The sequence below is a fragment of the Mchenga conophoros genome, linkage group LG16 (assembly GCF_057382185.1).
Source record: "Mchenga conophoros isolate Kocher_MC1m ecotype Shallow Benthic linkage group LG16, M_conophoros_male_GT1.1, whole genome shotgun sequence".
Lineage (NCBI taxonomy): Eukaryota > Metazoa > Chordata > Actinopteri > Cichliformes > Cichlidae > Mchenga > Mchenga conophoros.
The window spans coordinates 21,923,556-21,941,553 of NC_140541.1; the positions used below are offsets into that span (position 1 = coordinate 21,923,556).

Consider the following 17,998-nt stretch of genomic DNA (forward strand, 5'->3'; position numbering starts at 1 on the left):
AATCACTGTGCATTAGGACTGGACACACAATAGACAACAATAGCTTGCATAAACACTATTTAGAACTATTCACATGGCATTGAAGAGATGGGCGTCGACTCACTATTGCTGCAAAGCCGGCGCATTGTGCAAAGGTGAAAAGAAGTCTAATGAACAGGAAGCCTTATTTGAGAGAGCTGACAGTAACCATACAACGGCCGCATTGTGCGCTTGCCACCAACCCTGTGGGTCTCTACATTAGGAGAAATGATGAGAAAGTAACCCGAAAAGACACAGTGGGCCCTTGGACCCACGTAAATGCAACCAGACAATAATGGGGGGACACAAGCTGTCCCCACCTTTACCCAAAGCTGCACGTTTACATGCACAGAACATCAACCGCTCTCATGTCTAAGGATAAAAGCCCCCTGGCCAGATGGAACTTTGAAGTACATTTGGGCTAGTTTACCACCAAAGAGTGCAATTTTAGTGCAGCAGCAGTTAAAATATATGTCATACATTTTAAATTAAATCAAACTCTCCAGGGGAAAGTTCAGAACTCCAGAGTTTGGTGCACCAGGCCTCTCTTCACACACATACATTCACATTATGCCCCCTGCCTCAAGCTTCATCAATCTTACACAAAGGGATGACATCACCAATAAGCATAGCCTTTTATGTCTTTAAGCAATAAGCCTTATTTACTGATGAGATAAGCCCCTGGCTATTGTCTACACTCCACTTTGCTTCTTTCTCTCGCAGTTGAGGAATCAAACGGTACTTTTGAAAGGTGGCAGAGCATGTCCAGGATTTAAAGCTAAAGCATGCAAAGAGGTTTCCTATTTGTTAGCCTTTCAAAGGGCCACATTAGCCAGTTTAGTTCAAAGTAGTGGAGACAGGTAAAACTGCAAAAATGCGTAGTTCTTAGAAACCAAGTTGTTTTTTTGTTTTTTTATTGTTTGAACAACTTTTAGTGCTTGTTTCTCTGGAAATATTGCACAGAGTACTCAAGCTCTAAAGAGCTTGAAACACGCCACAGCCTGGATAATTTACAAAATATAATCATCCATTACATGCATGACCTATAATTATTGTTTGTAGCAGTATTACTCAGCGCGGTCACTAAACTGCTGAGGCACCCTGAGTCAGTGCGGCTTATTAAACCACATGTGTACACGGAGAAAGGAAAAAGTTTGAGCTGCTGTTTGTGTTTGTTTATGGTGTTAGATGAAAGAAACGCTGCCAGTTACAAGTCCTCTAATAAGTTGGAAAATGACACTTGGTGGCTCTCATTTTTGTAGTTTGACAAAGTCTGTCATGAGGAAAACTAGGTCTAACTAGATTGTTGCACCGATATAGAAAATATAGCATGTTTCGAATTGAGTGCCTATTTTTAACAAGATAAAAAGCCATTTTCTAACACAGTGCATCCAGTGTCACCACACGTATCTTCAAAACGTGCCATTTGTTGTTTGTTTTTCTTAGCTCTACACAGGGTTGTGTCAGGCCTTGGGAACTTGTCAGATATTCAGTTTGTAGTCACTTTAGAAAGCCTGAGCAGAGATTCTCTGGGGAATCGCTCCAGTCTCCCCATCTCCCCCCACCCCATGTCACCAGCCAGGAACAAAGCCGCCATAGTCAATTTTCCTAATTTCACTGCAGCCTGTCGAAAATCCCGTTCTCCTTTTCTCCTTCTCTTCAACAAGTACTTTATGTTGGGATCAGTCAGGTCTGAGTCGCCCACAAAAACCTGAGGCTCTCGCTTCATCGTCTTTCAGCACCAGGTTTGACACTCCCCAGCTCCCTGCCATTCAGACGCCTTCACCGTGCAATTTGTTTCCATTTGTCAAACAGCAGTATCAATCACAAAAGAAAATGCTGGCACAACACAAAGTCTGTAAAAAAATAAATAACCCAACAACATTGTTTCCTAAACCCAAAATGGCCTTCAGTCGCCTACTTATAGGCCAGTGACAAAACAATCTTAAACAATTTACAGCACTTTCACTTGTTACAGATACTTGTTACATTATTCTTCTCCAAAACTGACAATAAAACATCTTTAACTGAATACGGCAGCTGTCCCCAACCTCAAATCAGCACCAGTGTATCACTTCTCTCTTAAAAGTGTGGATGAGCTAGCTGCTGCGGTTTGAATTCATCATTTTATTCACTGCCTCCACATTGTGCTGACTCTTATTTTGCGTTTTATTTCTTTGGGATTAAACTTCATTGTGTGGACAGCCAGGTTTCCCAGACATTTGTTTATTAAAGCTATATCAGCACTATGTTGACAGCACTGCTATTCGCACACCTATTCAGATATGTCCTAAAATGGTGCTATTATTGACGGACGTAGGGAGGTATCTGGTTAATAATACATATTGTGCAAACTTTGTTGTCACCATTCTTGCGCTGGCTCTTATCAAGGGGAGAGCAGAGAGGATATATGCTGACTCTGATGTAGATAGTGCCATGAGTATTTCTATTGTGGCAGCTGCCATGTGGTGCAGTCCCTGATAGGGTTTCGAATGCTGTCAATGCTGCGTCAGGTGCATTAGCACCTCAGAGACCCGTGATGCTCCAGCTGCCGTGTGCCTACGTCTCCCTGGGCCCTGGCCGCCAGCCTGACACCCGACACAAAGTAATCACAGATCACAGTGTTTAATCACTGAAACAAGCACTCCAGAGGACCCCACTGTCAATATCCCACTCTCTCATTATCTGTTTGGATTGCACATCCACACTGTCAGATAAACAGAGTGGAAAATTAAGATTAAAAATATGGTAATTTCATTTCAGGCAGCAGGCTCCTCTCACTGGCCCATTATGCTATTGATTACCTCTGAATTCAATTTTTCTTTTCAATGTAAACTTTAATCTATTCGCAAGCCAACAATTCAGCTCCCAAGGGGCTATTTGAGAGTAAGTAACCATTTAATATGACGCCGGCTGAAGATTCACTGGCTTTAATGAATTGTGTAAATCACTCAGCTTTTAAAGGAACTGATGTCCCACAGTTCATGACCCAAATACGGGCCTGGTTAAATACCGCCTTTTAGACCGAGCTAAGTGTTTACTGACAAGAATCTGTGAATGTGTAATCACTGGCTTTGCGCTTGTCTGTATGAAGCCAAATTAAACAGCTCTTTTCTAAGAGAGCCGCTAATGACAAAATTACATTTTAAGACTTAATCATCTTATTGCACTACTGACATGTTAAAATAATAGAGTGCAAGGCCGCGCCACTTTACCACTGAAACAGAATTAGAAAATCACTCGACTCAGCACGATAATCACACGGTCGCTTCCTTTAACCGCTTACCAGTTTGTAGCATCGTGTTCAACTCCAGCTGTAACCACTGACCTGAAGCAAACACACCATTCAGGCAGCTGAGTGTGGAATGAGCAACAGCGGGGAGGAAACGCTGGTGAGTCAGTCTCACAATGAAGCAAAATGAAGCGAAACGTTCAAAACAATACTCTTTTATTAAATGAAATTTGAAACAAATCTAGTGTCAGTTACAAGTGAGCATTCCTCGCACTTATTTATGACTTAGAAACTGCAAAGTGCTTGAAATCTTACCTTCCATTTGTGTTACGAGCCGTAGACAAAGATGTAAAAAAATCAAACAGCGCGAATAATTACCAGGATATAAATAATCTCACTCGGTTCCATCCACATAATTACCTGCATAAAAGTGTTACATTCTCAAATAAAGTCGTTAATCAAACAAGCCAGGACAGAAAGTTGAGAGACATCTGGTTCCTTGATATTAGTCAGTATCATTGCCAACTGTTACTGGTCTTTGCTTACTAGAGATGAGGTAGACATAAAACCGATAGAGTCAAAGTGCAGGGAAACCATTCAATTTACAAACAGTGCAATTACTAGGAATCAATCGCGTGATTAAGGCACAATAATTACAGAAAGCATCCGTGTCCCCTCTGAGGTTCTCCTTGGCTTGTCAAGCATTTTTCAAGTAATGAAAAGACTTTATTCCTATAAAACAATGTTTTCCCTAAAAGAACAATTTAAGCCACAGGTAATTTATTGCACACAGAATATTGACATTCTTTTGAGCACCAGTTCCCCACTGTAGATACCCCAGAAGCCAGGACACACCTACATAAATATAGCCGTTTGCAATCAATAAACAGCCATGCAGTAATATGCTGTCAATGGAAGGCACAGCCCACCTCAGGCGTGTGCCTCCTTTCTGTTCCATACCACGGGTCTATGCTAATCAAATGGAGCGCACACTACACTGCACTAGGCCTGAAGACATTTAGGAATATCGGTGTGTCTGCTAAAATACTTGGTCACTGATGGCTAACACGAGGACCACAGCGACACTCCAAACCGTCAAAGGGACGTCTCGAAGATGACGCGGACGTCCTCGTCACGGCGCACGTCAGTCAGCCGCTTTTTGTTCGTGTAAACCTGAAAAGCGGATCAGGGAAGCAGTGTCACAGAACACAAGCACACTGTCCAATCTGAGCTACGATCTGTTAAGGCGCAATTTATGACAGATCCAGTCAGAGCACGGCGAGGGGATTTATCACCCACTGAAGCATACAAAAGTGGCTTATTTAGCCCAGTAAACAACTGTTAGATTAAAGGCAGGAAAATTTTTGGAGATAATTACAGGAATTATTTGTGGAGTTAATTTTCTCTTACGCTGGCTCCTAAGCTGCAAGCCGCTATTTAGAAAAGCCGGATTGCAGTGTTTGCGCCTGCAAAAGGCATGGCTTCTTTATGCCGAGCCGCTCTGACAGCTGAACAATTTCAGCAAGAAAGTTTGTGGAAAAAGAGGCAATGGAAGTGAAAGCTTGGCCATAGCTTGAGATATATGTACTGTCTACTCTGGGATTCTCTTTCAGCACGACAAAGGAGCTAGAGGTTGATATCAGATTATTGAATGTATTTAAACCTTGACTGACAACTATAGAAACTTGACACACAACATGCGGACTATCTCTGTATTTAATAAGTGGTGCTAGACAGTTATGGATGCTGCAGTAATCTGATCAAAGAAGAGCATCCTACAATAAAGAAAGGAAAACGTAAGGGCCCGAACAATGCCACTACCAATCCGCCAGTGTGCAGGGTAAGACGAAACCAAATAATACCACACTGTGCTGAGTCTTTGAAATCAGTATTTTACTCATTTCACTCCTCTGGCTGAGGAGATACAGTTCCGCTGATAAATTTGTGCGAGGGACAGAGAGAAAATGAAATGATGCCTACTTTTTCTTATTTCACAAAGACCTGTTTGAAGTTGCAATATGGTATCTGTAGTCCCAGACAGATGCACATAAAGTGGAATTGAACAATGAATAGCTGGCTCTTATCTGTTCAGTGTCTGAAGGGGAAATACATCACAAATGAATTTCACAGGGAAAAAATATGGACATTCTCTATTACAGTAATCCCCATAGAAAGTTTATCCCAAATCGCGATGAAGTTAAACCCAATATTTCAAAATAGATACAGTGCAAAGAAAGCTGCTTTTCTAGAATCATCGCTAAAATGATCTCAAAATTACATTATGAGAAAAAAGATTATACAGAGACTTTTTCCGATAATATCAGAGGATGTAAATCTACAAAGGGACAATTTCTCTCTTGAAATTAATGTTATGGTGTCGCAATGCTCCAAGTAGACACTTTAAATTAAAATGGTAATCAAGTGTCTTTGCATTGTCAGGGCTACACATATCTTCTGTTGCTTAGCTGTATTATTTTGGAGGTGAGCAATGGAGCCTGGAGTTAAGGGGAGAGTCTGGGATTACTGTGCAACGACTGGGCTCTTATTTAGGGACAGGCTTGTCCTGGGACAAAGGTGGATGTGGTTACCTGTTTGGCTGTGTGCAGGAGCGAGGCAGCCTCGGCTCTGCCTGTCTGTTGGACCATCTGGTAGAAGAGCCCATCCTGGTTCTGGAGCAGCACATATGGCTCATCATACTCCTGGATCATGCCAGCATCCAGAACCTGCAATCACACATACAATGGTGGGTGTGTGTGTGTGTGTAAGTGTGTGTGTTCCTGTGTCTGTATACTTTACTTTGGGGAAAACTGACATTTCAGCTGTTTCACTGCTGAGTGATGCAAGCAGACAGCGCAAGCTGAATGGGGAAACAGTAGTTCGGTGCACATAGGAACCATCTATTTTATGTGACTCATGCAACAACAAACACGGGTGCCTGTTTCTGCTCGAGAACGCCATGCACAATGAGGGTAACCTGTTAGCAGCGTGAAAGTCTGGTGCGCTGACTCTGACAGACAGGAGATCAGGGATTTATCCATGTATTTATCCTAGCGTTTCAGAGGCCTAGGGGTGGTCCTCAGTCAAATCCAACAATCACACCTTTAAGACTCGCTAGAAAATTACCATCATTTCTATGTCATCACATGCCATGTAAACCACACAAAGAATAGTGCCAATTCAGGCAGTTTGGAAAAGACTACAATTATATCACAGACAAATTTTAACAAGCTCGATCCCCTTACAGCGTTAATGAGCAGTTTGTTATCAGTAAAGCCCACTTTCAGGTAGTGTTTAGTATGAAAGGGAGACTTCTGCAGCTGCTGTCATAATCAAAAGTTTAGGAGCAGGCTACCAGGAAATGCAATTCGATTCTTGCAATTTGGACGATTCTTCCGGGTCCCAATTTAATTTTCCCAGAGTGTGTGACAGTCTGGGGGCATTTAACACGAGTGTACGTGTGAAACAGTCCCCTCTCTGTGATATTTGCCTTATTTCAGCAACCCTCTCAGTCACCAAGCGGCCACCGGGCCGTGCCCCGTCCTCCATAGACTCTTAACAAATGCCACCACAAATGGCACTAATTGGCACCTCTGCAGGCAGTAGCAGGAAAGGGCCAAAGATCAAGTGGTGCAAGCGAAGGTTGAATGAAAGGGAATGCTGCGAGTGAGAAATCTGCCCAGCTGTTGCAAAATAAGGTAGCGGAACTGAAAATAAAGGACAGAGGTGTTTAAAAGCTGCTTTTGTTTGGCATACAACAATGAGAATGAATGTGAAGTGCATGTTTTGCAGGGGACCCCAGATTTACTCTACAAATTCTGAAAACACTGAATGCAATATTTACTGTAGCTGGTGAGATAGTACAAGGGGTTGCCAAAGTTTAAGAGGGAATATCACAAAGCTACTTGCAGAGCAATGTTGGAATGAACTCCAGCAGAAGAGTCTCATTTTAAAACCTTCACTAAAGTGCTTTACAATGGAAATTTACTGCTTTCTTACTTACCAGTATTCTGTCACAGTCAATGATAGTGTTTAGCCTGTGAGCAATGGTCAGGACTGTGCACTCTTGAAACTTGTCCCGGATAGTCTGCTGGATGAGTCCATCAGTTCTAAAGAAGCAGGAAACAAAACACCTGAGAACTGAAAAGCTCTCTTCCTATACAGCCTTGGGCAGGGATTTTACGCAGCACAGAACAATGGCTCATCAGCAGAGAAATATGTGCAGCAACAGACAGAAAAAATACAGAATACCACAGGACTTCAGCTTTAAAAAGACAAGTGTGGTATATTTTGTTACATTTTTTTTAATTGACTTGATTTGATCTTCACCAGGTGAGATTTAGACTTATAAACCCATATATTTTTATTATGTGTGTTAAACAAAAAAAAATCTATGTTTGCACCGATGCTTTACCAAAATGATTTTAAGAAAAAAGAGAAAAGGTTTTATTCTATGCACTTAAAAATACCCATATTGTGTAGCACCATTGTACAGAAAAACAAGACACATGTGGAAGAGAGCGCTTCCACGCTGATGTATAATAATTTACTTGAGAAGTATAATCTGACCTTGGGTCCACATTAGCAGTGGCCTCATCAATAATGAGGATGCGGGTTTTCCGGAGGATGGCCCTGGCCAGGCACACTAGCTGCCTCTGGCCCACGCTGAAGTTAGAGCCCGACTCCGTCAGCACCGTCTCCAGCTTGCTGGGCAGCTCGTCCACCATGGCCTTCATCTGCACCTGCAGAGAGAGAGAGCTCAGCCCCTACCCTTCATTACTCCTGCATAAAGGCCTCCTGTGGGGATGTCTTTAAAGAGCCATCCAAACACACCCATTAACTGCCTGGCACAATGCAGGGCCAGGTCTACTGATGACCTTGGCCAGTGCTCTCTTGTGGCCAGCCTCTAGCTTTAATCCAGGCCACCAAACCCATTCAGAGACAGGACCAGGAGCTGAAGCCCTTCACTGTGGGGGAAGCCTTCATCCTGGTTGGCCTGACTGCCCAAACACATCTCCCCCAGCACTTTCAATGGTTACCCGTTACAAGCCGCACATTGAGCTGGGCCCCATGGCCCTAATGGGATTTCCCCCCATGACTTGTGGCGAGCAGGGAATCTGAATGGCAGCATTGTACAGGGGGACAGAGGGATCCCCCCCTGGGCTGGCAAGGGAGAATCATTCAGAGCCACGCTGGAGTACCTCTTGGAGTGCATTCCACAGGTCCTCATCTGTGTGCTGCTTGAAAGGGTCCAGATTCTTCCTCATGGTGCCCGTAAAGAGAACTGGGTCCTGTGGATAGATGGATATGGAAAGAGAAGGCCGTGGCCAGTTAAGATAATGACAAGGGGGAAGATGTATGAAAGGGTTAAGACAGGATTTATAGAAGAGTGCTAAGCAATGTGTGAGGGGAAGATGTTCACAAAGGCCTTGCTCCACTCAGGAGCTCTATTCAGTGCTCTAGCCAACTATGCTTCAGTAAGTTGATCTTTTTACTTGGAAAACCACAATGTGCGCATTGGTGCTGGTGGAGAATAGTCGTGCAAGGCTGTCTGAATGTATAATATGACACAAAAGGACTGTCAAGTTAACATTAAAATACAGAATAAGAAACCGTACTAACTAAATGTACAAGCATGTGTGAATAGTTAGGTTATCACATTAGTTGACTACCCTCATGAAAGGACAGCCTCACATCTCAGACAGGTAGGATGTCCAAGATATGTATTTATGGTAAGCCATGCACCTGTATCAAGGTTGAGCCACACAGCCCTCTTTAAGAGGGTAAATAAAGCTCTTTATTACAGTGTAAAGGAAAGAGCCTGTCCATGGGCACTGTTCCAACACGCCACTCTGTTTGTGATGAACTGATAAAAAGGAACAATCCCACATCATCTCATGTCAGGCCATATATAGTGTGCATTCATAAATCTTGCTCCAATGTTGAAGTGATTTACTCAGTAGAGGGCTCTCCTTGGACAGCATAAAGACCCTCTCGCTCACGGTACACCCCTGCTGCAGATAAGGTTTTTACATTGCATTTATGTCCACAGTGTTTGATCCGTGAGCAAAATAAGCAAGGTACTTAAATCGTTATAATGACTGTTTAAAGAAAAAAACAAGTTAATAATAATACAAGGCTGTTGAGTCTGCCACAGTTTGAGGTTGCACAGAGCAGCGACTGTCCATAACAAAAAGTGATGCTTCCATTGTATCCGCATCACAGTCAGAGGAACGCGATAACTCCAGCTTAGTCAAGATATGCATCTGACCTCGAATCAAGATACGATACGTTCATCTGGCAACTGTGAGATTAGACTAGGAGCAAAAGTAAAGCACACATTGAGTCTAAAAAGCTTAAAGGTTACAGAACTATTAATATATCCACACCTTTACATCTGTTCTCTTACAGGTCACCTTTATAACAAAAGAAAATGAAGCACACATTTGGGTGTGGAAGCACAGCAAAAATTAAAAAGTCATGTCTCAACAAGCCGCCATATAGGTCAGAAAGTGCAGGGCTAACTGCTCAATTTCAATCCAGAGAAAGTAAAGCTTTCAGGGTCTCATCCCTGCTACCTGTGCCTTGGAAAATGTTCCACCTCTTTACTTCCAATAAGCTTTTCCCTCTGTCACCAAAACACCACCTTGTCATTAAGCCAGCTGAAGTCCCAATTCAAACTAGTTCTGTGACACACTTTAATTGACGATTCAATGTTAGGTCGGAAAAACTGCTTTCAAGCACAGTTTTCTATACACCGATTATGTGCTCCACCAATTCTAAGCCCTCTGTTTGCCACAGAATTCATTTTTTTTCTCCTAAGTCATTCCTGAGAATTCAATAGAAACTGAAATGGATCCCTTTTTAATGCCATATGCTAATACAAGCTTATCATAATCAAATCTGTGGGCGTCAAATAATGAAACTCCTCAGCGGCAATGTATAGTTTACATATCAAACTCAAAATTCCAAATGAAAAGTACGACAACCAGCAATTTATGTCAAAAAATTTTTTCCAAGTGAAAGGTTGACTGCATATCATTTCATCGACGTCTAGCGGGAGAATAAAAAAAGGCTTTCAGATGAATTTGTGTAAATCCAAGAGTCTTCGCTCCATATATAAGTTTGTAATACTAACAACAGACTACAGAGAAACTCTACTCTCCCGAGTGCTGCCTACATAATGAAAATGCCATCCAGCATGTGATACAGATGAGATGAGCGTGCAGTTAAAGTTTTGACTCGTAACCTGCCACTTTGTAGCAGTCTCTCCCTCTAGGAGATGCAGAAAGAGTAAACAAAATCCCATCAAACATACATCACATCCATCGCAAACTAGTTTGGACTAAGAAGTGAAACTTTATCTGAAGTAGTAGCAATGCCAGAAACCTATCAAATCCACAGAAAAGCATTAATGAAACTGTTTTTGGGCATCTTGGCTGCACCCTAGAAATGTTTAAGACTTGAGCTAAGTGACGGTGTACAAGGGGACTCTGACTGTGAGGATGGGGGAGACTTCTTCTAAGCAGCTTTCCCATGTTTGGGGGGTAGAGGGCTAATCCTCTGTCAGGGATGGGGAACTGCTCTCTTCACAGTATAGGCCGTGGGAGTCTTCTCCCCTCCCTCCTCTCTGCTGACACTCACCCGCAGGCTGGCATTTTCTTAATGCCGTATCAGTTTCAACAAGCGGAAATAAAGTTAAACTGTCTCAAGGCATCCGTTTGTCTCACTTTCAGAAATCCCCTGAGTGACGACTGTAATTCTCCTCACTTGTTTTAGCTTTTTTTAAAAGCCAAGCGTCTAACAAGGGCAAAAGCATCCAGGCTTCTGTTACCGTCGTGCAGCTGACATTTCTGCCATTACTCAATCATGAGGAATCATGGGACCTTGGAGAAGGTGTCAAAGCAAAGCTGCTTTAGAACGAAAAGGTTAAACATGGTAGTAATTAATATATTATATTATAAGTAATATCTTTCTAACCTAGACTCACTGCAGATGATTATTGGTTACTGTGTTTAGTTACAAAACACAACTGCTGATACTGAAATTAAAGAAACGCACCTGTGGGATGATAGACATTTTCTGTCGCAGTGTGTGAAGACCAATCTCAGACGTCAGAAATCCATCAATCGTTATTCTTCCCTCAGGTTCTGCCAGCCGGAACAAGGCAGAGATCAGGGAGCTTTTACCAGCACCAGTGCGTCCAACAATGCCAACCTACAGTGGAAAGAGCTAGTATGTTATATCTGTAAAGTCTTAGTAAATGCCCACAAAAAACCCCATAAATAAATAAAATAGTGCTTATTATTTTGTCAGTAAGAGACCCAGTTGCCTGGCAAACTACAATATAAACCTTTGTACAATACTGGCATAAAAACTAAGGGAAGATTCTCTGTCCTATAATATTTATGTATGAAATTGTTTGTGTTTTACTAGACAGTCAAAATACTAAAAAGAAATGGTGGGCAATGGAGAAAATCCTTCCGTAAGCCTCTCTAACCCTCATAATCAAGATTTAAAGCTAAAAATATTTCCTTTAATCAAATCAAGTCATTTATATCTTAATCATATTTAAGTGCTTTAGCGTAATGCCACGTATAAATTCATTTGTAGCATTTGTGTTAGGGACAATTAACGTGTTTATAATTCAATTTAGCTATTTTTAAGTGTGCTATATTTATTTAGATCTGTGCTTATCTCATAAACACCAATGTGGGTGGGTTAGAAAAGTGTAGTTACTCATTTTAACCAACTGTAAAAGGTGACATAAATGGGGCTCTATAGTTTTGTGGCTCTTCTAAAAGTCACCCCATCAGAGTCAGCGTATCAAATCTATCAAATCTCATTGAACACACCTAATAAATTGGCCGAGTCAAAATTACCACTCACTCATACTTGTTTATGTCCAGTCCCCCAAACCCCTGACAGGCCATCACCCTCCTCCCCCTCCCTTTCTCCCTCCTCCCCACACCTGAAATTCACTGAGGAGATGATGGAGCGGGTCAATGCTGGGCTCAGATCTACCCCCCGTCCCAATCCCTTTTTGTCCCCCATAAACCCCCCACCAGAGCGGCCAAAGGTTCGCCATCGAGCCCCACCCTCAACAGAGCAATCGAAGTCACATTGCCCAGCCTCGCCCCCCTTAGTTCCTCTTCATGCCCTGTCTCCGCAGTCTGATGCGTGATGTGTGAAGGGTCCGGGCTGTGAGGATTATGGCAGTGATGACTTTTCCCAGGAGAAGCTGGGACCCTGTTTACTAGAAGGTTTTAAAATTTCTGTACTTTTAGGTGACAGGAGACATGTGGCCTGGTCAAAACACAGAGAGCTGCACTCTAAAAGATCTTTAAACATAGTAAACATACCTTGTGTGCCACAGACTGCTCCCAAACACGAGGGGACAAGTAATACCTCTAAAACACTTAAGTTGGCTTTATTAAACATTAGATCTCTAGCTGGGAAAACATTTTTAATTAATGATTTAATCACTGAGCACAGCCTTGATTTTATGTTTTTAACTGAAACTTGGTTGGACCAAAGTAACAGTGGAGCTGTTCTCATCGAGACGACCCCTCCTAACTACAGTTTTATCAGTGAGGTTAGGGCGAGCAGGAGAGGAGGAGGGGTTGCTGTCTTATTTAATGAATCATTTCAATGTAAGCAGCTATCTCCTGGAAGTCTTCAGTCTTTTGAATATGTGGCTTTACAGCTGAAGGCCCCATCCAAAGTTGTGTTTCTTAATGTTTACAGGCCTCCCAAATACTGCACAGACTTTTTTAATGACCTCAGTGAACTGCTGTCTGTGATCTGTGTTGATTTTGACTGTGTAATTATTGCTGGGGATTTTAACATTCATGTGGACAACCCTCAGGACAAAGGGACTAAAGACCTGAGTAACACTCTGGGCAACTTTGGGCTGACTCAGCATGTAACAGAGGCCACACATAATAGAGGACACACTCTTGACCTACTGATCTCCAAAGGCCTGAGCATTTCAAAGGTTACTGTGTCTGATGTGGGCCTGTCTGATCATTACTGTGTTTTCTTTGAAAGTAAAATCTCAGCCCACACAAATATATCAACAACAGTGATCACAAAACGGTGTATAACTGAACACAGTAGTGCAATTTTTAACCAGGTCTTCCCATTAACACCTGACCTGTCCAGAGGGTCAGTCAATGAGCTCGTCAATAGCTTTAATGCAAAAATGTTAAATGTAATGGATACAATTGCTCCCATTAAGGTGAAGGTTATCTCTGGATGGAAAAAGTCTCCATGGAGAAACTCCACACTGGTGAAAAATGAAAAAAGAGAGTGTAGGAAAGCTGAGCGCAGATGGAGAAAAACAAACCTCCAGGTTCATTATGACATTTATAAAGAGAAACTTCACAATTATAATTTACAACTGAGGAATGCAAGGAGGTCCTACTTCTCTGACATCATCACTAAAAACAGCCATAATGCTCGGGTCTTATTTTCTACAGTTGACAGGCTAACAAACCCTCCTGTGTCAGTGGCAGCTGAACTTCATTCGACCATGGCCTGCAATGACTTTGCCAAATTCTTCACTGAAAAAATCCAAAAAATTAGACAAGCAATTGGTACATCAACAGCAGATCCAGGATATGTACTGTGTCCACCAAAAAACTGTTTAAACACCATGAAACAGTTTCAACCTATTAACAGCAAAGACCTGGAGGACATCTTAGGTCAACTGAACTCCTCCTCCTGCTGTTTAGATGTCCTGCCAACAAGTTTTTTCAAAAAGGTCTCAAAGACTTTAGAGTCAGACCTGTTACAGATCGTCAACTTTTCTTTATTATCAGGTGTGTTTCCAGAATCACTAAAAACTGCTGTAATCAAACCTATACTGAAAAAGGACAATCTTGACAAGACACAAATGAACAACTACAGGCCGATCTCAAATCTCCCGTTTTTAAGTAAGATCATTGAAAAAGCAGTTTCTCAACAGCTCAGTTACTTCTTAAAACAGAATAATTGCTACGATGCCTTCCAGTCAGGTTTTAGACAGAACCACAGCACTGAAACCGCTCTGACCAAAGTGTTTAATGACATATGTCTGAATACAGACAGTGGAAAAATGTCAGTCCTAGTTTTACTGGATCTCAGTGCAGCATTTGATACAGTTGACCACAACATATTACTCAAACGACTGGAGAACTGGACAGGTCTTTCAGGAACTGTACTAAACTGGTTCAAAACATACGTAGAAAACAGGAAATACTTTGTATCAATAGGTAACTTCACATCTGAGCAGACAAGTATCACATGTGGAGTTCCCCAAGGTTCCATCTTGGGACCCCTTCTGTTTAACATCTACATGCTCCCACTGGCACAGATTATAAACAACAACAAAATAAACTATCACAGCTATGCAGATGACACACAAATATATATCACAATGTCACCAGGAGACCGAGGCCCTGTACAGGCTCTTGGTAAATGCATTGAGGAAATCAATGACTGGTTGTGCCACAATTTTCTCCAGCTAAACAAAAACAAAACTGAGGTAATAGTCTTTGGCGCCAAAGAAAAACGATTACAGGTCACCAGAGAACTTCAATCTATACATCTAAAAACCACAAACCAGGCAAGAAATTTGGGTGTAGTGATGGATGCAGACCTAAACTTAGAAAAACACATTAAGACAATAACAAAGTCAGCTTACTATCACCTCAAGAATATATCAAGGATAAAAGATCTGATGTCTCAACAGGACCTGGAAAAACTAGTCCATGCATTCATCTTTAGTAGGCTTGATTACTGTAACAGCATCTTTACAGGTCTACCTAAAAAATCAGTCAGACAACTACAGCTCATTCAGAACTCTGCTGCTCGAGTCCTCACTAAGACCAAAAAAGTGGACCACATCAGTCCAGCTCTGAGGTCCTTACACTGGCTGCCTGTCCGTCAGAGGATAGACTTTAAAGTTCTGATGCTGGCCTATAAAGCTCTGAATGGTTTAGGACCAAAATACATCAATGACCTCCTGACCCAGTATGAACCATCCAGATCCCTCAGGTCATCTGGATCCGGTCTTTTATCAGTTCCCAGAGTCAGAACCAGACACGGAGAAGCTGCATTCAGCTTTTATGCTCCTTATATCTGGAACAAACTCCCAGAAAGCCTCAGATCAGCTGAAACACTCAGTTTATTTAAATCCAGGTTGAAGACTCACCTGTTCTCAGCTGCATTTGAATAAAGCACCAAATCCACACTTTAAGCTTAAATTTCAAAACTTACATTTAACTACTGATTTTATCTACTGTTCTGATTTTATCTGTTTTGATTTTATATACTGTTGTTTGTTTGTTTGTCTGTTTGTTAATTAGTTAGTTAGTTTATTTGCTTGTTTTAATCAATTTTAAATCATGCTTTTTATTTGTTCTTGTTTCTAATGTCTCTGTAAAGCACTTTGAATCACCTTGTTGTTGAATTGTGCTATACAAATAAACTTGCCTTGCCTTGCCTTGCCTTGCCTATGTGCTCTATGGTACTACCCCAGGGTATGGTAACCTGCAGGCCATCACCCAATACTTTCTTTAAAGCACAAGGTCATACCATCCGCAGGTATCTGCTAATGCTGTACATATGTGTGATGGTAGTTAACACATAAAATGACAGTATAATATAGGTGTTTCCAGTATTTTACCAGACTTGGGATACCAAAGAACAAAAACTCATGCTGTGGGCTGAATCCAATGAACAGGAATCTTATTAGCATTGCACCGATTGCTCTGCTGAACTAGTGTCATACCATTTAGGTTTGTTATATGCTGTTGCATAGCCATTGGGCATGTGGATACAGAAAGATAAGTGGTTAGGCTGACAGGTAATAGAGAAGTAATGATATGCTTACTCTCTCATGCTACATCCATACTCTCATAGGAGCTATTAGAGTAACTCACATTCCGATTTTTAAAACACATAGGCCCTCCCACATGTGACAATTAAGCCCCACCCCCAGTACTTATACAGTAAGTGCCTACATGGACATTTAAAAAATTACCAAGTGCTTGTATGAGACTGAATCTGAAATCATGTCTCTGCATTCATCTGCTTTAACCTACATAAGAAGAATTCCACACTACATGAATGTAAATACACACCACAAAGTGAAAGGATCTTATACTGTAGATGGTAGGTGCAGGTGAAAGGGTGTCAGGGGAACTGTCAGGATGCACAAAGCCTTTTACCCCCAAGGCATGCGGTAGAGATCCCTCCCATGGGCTGTCAGAGCCAGGGCCTCTGCACTTATCAACCCATCCATTGTGAAATCAGCCGCCCTGGCCAACCGTAGCCATGCAAAATACACCCCCTGCATTAAACACAATTTCAATCATCCTCAACCATCTCCCTCAGCCTTCCCCTCTCTCGCTCTTCCTTCACCCCTCTTCCTCGGCCTCTCCTCTCTCTTATAGTGAATAAACAGTTGTCACCGTCAGGTAGCTCAAAATGCAAATTGGAGACAAATGGATCCACTTGAACAGTCTTAATTACATGATATGTATTCCATGAATCACAAATGGTATAGTCCTGAAGATTCAGAAGCACAATGCGGTGTCCCTTTAATAATTGATTTGAGAATAATGCCACATAAAAAAAGAATCACACCACACCTACTACACTAGCTGCATATCAACCTTAGTCATGGGCTATGCACTCCAGTAAGCATGCACAGGTGGGAATAAAGACAAGGACCTTTTCTCTAGATTTGAAGACAAGACTCAGGTTCTTCAGGACCAAAGGCTCACTGGCACTGTAAGAGAAGTTGACTCTGTCAAAAGTGATGCAGCCTGCTTTGGGCCAATCGCTCGGTGGCTGTTTGTCTGTCTCCCATGATGCCTCACTCTCCAGCTCTGCATACTCAACCACTCTCTCCACTGATGTCATCTGCAAAAATAAAGCATATAGTAGGCACCTTAAAATAATTTTTCCTCTTTTAACTATTTTATGAATAAATAAATAAGCTGCTCCTATATAACTTCATGTAACAGAAAATCCCTATAATACAATTTAATAGATTCTTTAAATTGACCCAGACTGGATATAACAAACCTAAAGTGACAATCGTTCTACCTGCATTTTTTTTCTTATGGCCAGCAGTGGCTATTTATCTGGTTTAATAAATCAGTTAAAATCTGTATCTGTGACCACAGTGAACACTATGCTGATGAGTTTATGGCCTCAGTCTCTAGTTTCAAGCCTAATTTAATACATCGTGTTAATTTAGCAAATTATGGTCACATTTGGACTCAAATGGAAGTTAACCAACCATCGAACCCTTGTTCATCACGTGTTCTCACCATGTTCTCAATTTCTGCACTCTGTCTGACGCCCCACTGGAACATGCCTGTGAGCGTAACTGCATAAGACAGAGCCAGACCCACTGCACCTGGTTCCAGTCCTGTATTATCAAAGAAGTAAACATGCAGTCACACATCCACGAGTCCTTCCTCTTGCTTCTGCTAATAATGTCTCTTAGCATGCACAGAGTCAAAACCCATACAGTACCATCCCTGAGGTAAAGACAGCCAAAAGCAGTAATGGTGACAAAAACTGAGCAAATTCCATCGAGTCGCACGGCAAACCAGCGGGAGGTAGTCAGGAATAAGAACCAGGCCTCTGTTAACAAAGACAGATTCCACATGTTGCATATGAGGAAATACTTCTTAATACAGTCTGAATATCATGAATGGCTTTAGATGAGACTGATAATGGAGCTCATTAGAT

General features: G+C 41.8%; 1 protein-coding gene across 1 annotated transcript in view; it reads right to left on the minus strand.

Moving 5' to 3' along the window:
- Nucleotides 1–3,449: 3,449 nt before the first annotated feature.
- The window catches only part of LOC146556745 (ATP-binding cassette sub-family C member 4-like), a 38,963-nt gene continuing 24,414 nt past the window's right edge, over nt 3,450–17,998 (minus strand). The window contains exons 24-32 of the mRNA XM_085248937.1: nt 17,780–17,890; nt 17,572–17,672; nt 16,967–17,158; nt 11,309–11,464; nt 8,449–8,538; nt 7,817–7,989; nt 7,251–7,356; nt 5,839–5,973; nt 3,450–4,423 (exon numbers count right to left, since the gene is read on the minus strand). Of these exons, the coding sequence (XP_085105063.1) occupies nt 4,346–4,423; nt 5,839–5,973; nt 7,251–7,356; nt 7,817–7,989; nt 8,449–8,538; nt 11,309–11,464; nt 16,967–17,158; nt 17,572–17,672; nt 17,780–17,890 (1,142 nt within the window). The 3' untranslated portion in view covers nt 3,450–4,345. The remainder of the gene's footprint in view (nt 4,424–5,838; nt 5,974–7,250; nt 7,357–7,816; nt 7,990–8,448; nt 8,539–11,308; nt 11,465–16,966; nt 17,159–17,571; nt 17,673–17,779; nt 17,891–17,998) is intronic.